General features: G+C 38.5%; 1 protein-coding gene across 1 annotated transcript in view; it reads right to left on the reverse strand.

Moving 5' to 3' along the window:
- Positions 1 to 6,000, reverse strand: part of TRPM6 (transient receptor potential cation channel subfamily M member 6) — a 103,729-nt gene that overhangs the window by 35,720 nt on the left and 62,009 nt on the right. Inside the window, exons 19-20 of the mRNA XM_045288587.1 lie at positions 2,435 to 2,526; positions 649 to 707 (exon numbers count right to left, since the gene is read on the reverse strand). Of these exons, the coding sequence (XP_045144522.1) occupies positions 649 to 707; positions 2,435 to 2,526 (151 nt within the window). The remainder of the gene's footprint in view (positions 1 to 648; positions 708 to 2,434; positions 2,527 to 6,000) is intronic.

A 6,000-nucleotide genomic window follows, 5' to 3' on the forward strand; every position in this document is an offset into this window, starting at 1 on the left:
GTCAACCTTTCAGTTAGTAGCCACGTGCCTGTCTACCTCTTTGAGCAAATAAAATCCAGAGGATTTTTAGATCCACAAGCAAGTGAGTTCCCCTTCTCCTTGATTTTCTCCCCACCTTCTCCCTTTCTTTCCCAGTCCTTATGGCTTTGGCGAGAAATTAGGACATTACTGAAAAATGAAAGGGGAAAAATGAGAAGAATCAACCTCATGTGCTAAGAGAAAAACATTGGAAATAATTATCATTTTTTCAAGCAAAAAATTAAATCAGATCATCACTCTACATATTCTTATCCAGGTAAGGCAGATTAGTTTCATTCTCCAATGCAAATTCACAATCTTACCTATAAGAATTGATACAATAATCATTATTCCACTTTTAACACTAAAAAAGGCAAATGCTTAAGTGGCGGTAGGAGTATATGCCTCATTATATTGTAAAGGGGCACAAAGAAGAGATTTTGTTGTCAGAAAGGAAAACTTGGAGAAGAAATGATTTTCATTATTGCTAACAAAAGAAAAAATACTGTCATTAGATAGTCACTTTTTCCCGCTTTTCTGACCAAATTAAAGTTTGCTACCAACCAGGGCTAAAACGAAGAAGCTGAAGCAGTCAATGATGCTTAACCGGAGAAATTTAGACCTACTCACAGAGTGGACCTGTTGATATTGGTACATCTGGAATTCCACCAAGAGTTTGTGGTCAGGTCCTGAGCAGAGGGAAGAGGTGATTACATGTGTGTCCCACAAACCCCAACCCAAGTTTCCACTAATGTTCCCATTACTAGAGTCTGGTATATTTTGCTTTTCTTTTTTTCTAGCCCATTTCTCTTTCAGTCCCAGTACTAAACCCAAGCTAGAAAGATGCTTGGTTTTAGCACAACGTAAGGGTAACTAACTCAATGTAGTGATGGTCTGTCATAGAACAAAACTATTCTCATGGGAGTATCTTCAGCGAAAAGGTTACAGTATGCGAGTGTTATGAGAAATAAACGTGAAATCGTTAATGGCACGAAAGAGCCATGGAGATCAAGGGTGACCACGGTTGCTTTAGTGCGGTCTCTCATCAGTAGATGGTCCCTTCAGCTGATGACTGCCATTTACAGAGCGGGTAAGTCTTCTGCTAACAGAGCTTTAAAGTAAAATGACTTGTATATACTTCATAATACTTCCTATGAGATTCAATGAATAGTTCTAGAAATCTAGTGCATGCCGACATTACGTTAGGGCATTTATACAGTTGTTATTATTTGTTTGTTTTTTCCTATATTCTCATAAGGATGGCATTAGCCACCACCACCCTTGTTTTTTTGTTTTGGGGAGCGTTTTCTTTTGTGTGTGCGTATGTGTGTGCTTGTGTGTCTTGGGGTGAAAGTTTACAGAGCAAATTGGCTTTCTAGTCAACAATACACGCACATTTGCTTGACATTAATCGCCATTGCCACAAGGTAATGGTACTCTGCCCTCCTCCCTGTGTCTGCCCTTTCCACTCCTCTGTATTTACTATCTCTTCTTACCTTCTGAGCTTTATCCCTGAACAAACACTGCCATTAGACCCACTGCAGAGATATAGCTAATGAAGTTGGTGATTTATGAAGATACAAAGTTCTGTAACCTACACAAAGAGAGTGTTTTAACAGAGGCCTCTGCCTCCATCAAGTAACCGCATATTTGACTTTCAAAATTACAGAGTACATTCCTACAAGGACCTCTGAGCTTGTCAGTGTACATGTACTTTCAAGTTCATATAGACAACGCTCATAGCAAGAGCAAAATTCAATGCCATGAGATACTCTAACTCTATTGTGTCTTGCACATAGTAGATGGCATTTAAACGGGCAGATAGTTGCAGATTGTGTGATTAGACAGACTGAAAAATCAGAGAATGTCAGCCTTGGAGAAGCACCTGTCATCCTATGTTCTACAATGTCAAAGATCCTGCATCACACCTGCCAAGGGGTCATCCAGTCTATGTTTGCATGACGACAGACTCACCGCCCTCCAGAAGTAACCATTCCTTCCTTGGAAAGTTGCAGTAGCTACAAATTTCTCTTTCCAAGCCCTCTCCCGGTATCTTCCATATGCTGATTATAGAGCTACCTCTTAAAACCATATTTTAAATGGCTTATTTTTCTTTCACATGGAAACCACCATATATTTGGAAACCATTCCAAAACATGCAAAACATCTCTAGAGGAAATTATCAGATACATAGGTACATTTTGTAAGGAAAAGCAAGAAAATGATAGGGTGGGGTTTGAGAAACGGAGAGCAGAAATCCAGTAGACAGTTTTGGAACAAAGACCTAAATTCAATATTAATTTTAAAAAACAGACTTCATAAATTAAGCGATATGAGGTGAGATATAGAGCCAGACAATGATATGCAGAAGCAGGAGCATGAGCGCTGTTTGAACTATCAAGCGAGAGGTCTCTACCTCGTGAGGCTGCTTTAGGTAATCACTGACTTGCACAGCGTGTCGTTCAATTCCTTTACTTTTCATTTTCTGATATATATATGGTTCTAAACCTTGTAAAAACAAAGAAAATTGGAAAATGCATGAAAATGTTTTATATTCAAATAAATGCACAAATAGAAAAATCTGAACACAATATACTTATCTATAGTTTTCTCGGTTTTGTACAAGCAAGTTGCCTTCATTCTTTTACTTCAAGTGCTTAAAAATAATATGAAAAGGCTTCAAAAACTTTGTGAAAAAAACGGAACTGAAAGAGAACAGACTGTTTCCAACAACTCTTTGAAGTGTTCTGATCTATTCTGTGTCTAGTACTCTGTGGTAGGACCCTTCGTTGCCTAGTGGTTACACTTCAGGCTGCTGACCACACATCAGTAGGTAGTTTGAAGCCAGTTGCCGTTCTGAAGGAGAGTCGGCAAAAGACAAGGCTTTCTAGGCCCATAGAGGGTTACAGTCTTGGAATCCCACCGGGGGCAGTCTGACCTGATCCTAGTGGGTCACTATGAGTCAGGAGCGACTCATAGCAGTGAATTTGGGAGTTTATAGTTGCCTTTACATTTATGATAAAGTTATACTTCTGTAACCAAGTCAAAAATTAAATTATCCAGAATTGTTCTCAGCGGCCAGAGTCCATTCCACCTCTTGGCTGCCCCGTGTATGTAGAATAGACCTGCTGCATGGTTTTCAAGGCTGAGCTTTTCAGACTCAGACTGTCAGATCCGTTTGTCAGCGGCACCTCCAGCTGGGCTAGAACCAGCAAATGTTGGACTAGTCGTCAAGCACTTCACAGATTGCACCACCCAGGAATCCCAATCTCCCATAGCCTTGTCTATAAAACAAAACTTTTAGTAGTTTGGTTTGTTTGTTTTTTTATATTCACTTGCCCTACCCTCTATATGCAGCTTATTTAAAATATATGGAGTTTAATTTCCAAGATGTGAGGAATCTTTCCTTTACATTTGCATGAAGTATCGCAGTAGGCTACTTAAAAAGAAGTGCTAGAACTGGTTTGCAGAGAGCTATGGATGACAGTGAAAGCCCAAACTCCATTTGCAGGGTCTCCACACGAATGAAGCCCCCAGTGGATCCCTCTGACCATGACCAGGGATGTGAATAGCCTTGCTATCAGACAGAGAGCTTTGGGAAGTGGACGATGCAGATGTAGTAAGGTTAAAAGTTATCACACTATCATTTGTTCTCCCTGTTGACCCATTTAAAATTTGTTCTTGTTTTTATTATCTTCTGCTCTCAATTAAGGGTTCTCTCAATTTCATTATTGTTTTTGGGTTTTGTTTTTATATGTTCTTCTTTATATGACATCCAGGCTGGGTATACCTATAGTGACAGTAAATGGATTAATAGTTTCTTAGGGTTCCAGCATGGGAGTTTGGGGAGAAATGAGGAGCAAAAATCATGAGTACAAGAAAGAAGGAAATGTTCTAAAATTGATTATGGTAATGATTGTACAACTCTTTTTAATATATTTAAACCATTGCATTGTTTGATATATGAATTATGTGTCAATAAAACTGTTAAAAAATTTTAAAGAAATACTAGAAAAGGAATCTAGTGGGCTTAATTATTGACTTTTTAAAAAGGAAAGTAAGTATCTTACTGCTATTATTTTATATCTGGAAGTTACAGAGTCATTGGCACACAGTAGATGTTCAATGAGCATTTAATAAATGGCTTTCTAAGTTAATTATGAAAATATTATTTATTAAGGGTTATTGGTTAGCCTATTTACATAAGACCAGAAGAACCAGATAGCACCCAGCTACCATAACTCCATTATTTAGGTCTAAGATGTTATAGAAGAATCCTGATCAATAAGAGAAAAAATGCACAACAGAATTTCACACTGTCATGAACCCATGACTTTATGGAGCCCTAATGCTGGGTGAACCCCCTGCGCTATGGCCCCAAGATTGTCTTCAAACCTAAAAACAAAAATATACCAGTGGTCTTTAAACCAATTCTAGTTTAGCCTCATCTGTCAGGAATGTCTGCCTTGAACATTGCTGTCTGCCTTGAACATTGCTGTCTGCCAGGAACTAGCTATAGGATTAAATTGACAACAGCAACTTGAACGGTTAGGCAGCATACTTGAGTGTGAACTTGAGCTGATTAATATGAATGGGCGAAGAACGACTCAGAGAAGGAAGGCGAGAATGTAAGGACATAATCAACGTTACTAAACTGTACGTGCAGAAATTATGGATTTGATCTATGATTTACTACATATAGTCTCACCAACAAAACATAATAATATTTTTGCCAAATTCACTGGCTAAGTGTAGTAAATAATGGTCACTTTTTCCCCTTAATGTTTTGTCCTGGGGGGGAAAAAAAGTACACCAGGAGTGTAGATAGTCCATTAGAAAATGATAACACTTCATATGATATGTTTTATGCTATTGATACCATAAATTGTAACAACTATTGTTTCAATGAGAGCAGTGTAGCATAATTCAAATAAAATAACTATAAAGTCAAAAGCAAACTCACTGCCTTCGAATCGATGTAGGCCCACAGCGACCATCAAGGACAGGGTAGAAATTCCCCTGTGAGTTTCCAAGACTGTAACTATCAACGGGCGTAGAAAGTCCTGTCTTTCTCCAGAGGAGTGGCTGGTGGCTCACAGCCCTGTGTGTGACCACTGCACCACGCTTGTTCTTTTCATAGTTAATTTCTTCAGACCCTTATTGGTTCTATTTGAAGGGAACTACCTAACAAAGCGTTTCTCTTACCTCCTTTCTACTCCCTTCAGCCCCTACGTACAAATACACACATTTTTATTTGCCGACTTCCTTTTCATCTAATCCTTAACTTAGACATACTTCAAAAAGGAGATTCTAGAGACAAGTTTCAAGGAGGAGGCTGGGTACCATTAGCTCCCACAACTAGCAAGTCCCTTGCAGTAGCTTAATCTCTCTCATCTCTCCCCTTCTGGTTTGACTTCATGGAATTCTTTCCCACAACTCCCATCTGGGTATGTTAGAAACTCATTGGAAGAATTTAAATAATTCCACTAAGGACCATATATAATAACCAAATATCAATCACACCATTTTAAAAATAAATAGATAATATGTCAATAGATAATATTTACAAATAAAATGAATATATTTTTCATGGGTCCCAAAACCATTTCTTAAAGTGTAGAAAATGATTTACTCAAAGTTATGATCTTTAGCAAATGATGTGATTTGGAATAAGTAAGCTCTCCTGTCAGATCTGTAACAGATCTGTTAATGATTTCATTTCTAATGTTGCTTTTGGTTTACAGTCTACTTGATTCTCAGTGATTAAGAGTAAGTAGTTTTGAAATGTAAACCAAAATTCTTCCATCTTAGCCTAGACATTTTGAGCCAAATCATTCTTACATGTGGTGGCTGTCCCTTGCTGAATGTCTACCAGCAACCTGGCCTATGTCCATCCACTAGATGCCAACAGCACCCTCTGTCCCACCTGTGAAACCCCCAAATGTCCCAGACATTGTCAAGCATCCCAGAGGCAGCCTGCTG

Source organism: Echinops telfairi, unplaced genomic scaffold (genome assembly GCF_000313985.2).
Source record: "Echinops telfairi isolate 266 unplaced genomic scaffold, ASM31398v2 ScPeMD7_22;HRSCAF=79, whole genome shotgun sequence".
Classification (NCBI taxonomy): domain Eukaryota; kingdom Metazoa; phylum Chordata; class Mammalia; order Afrosoricida; family Tenrecidae; genus Echinops; species Echinops telfairi.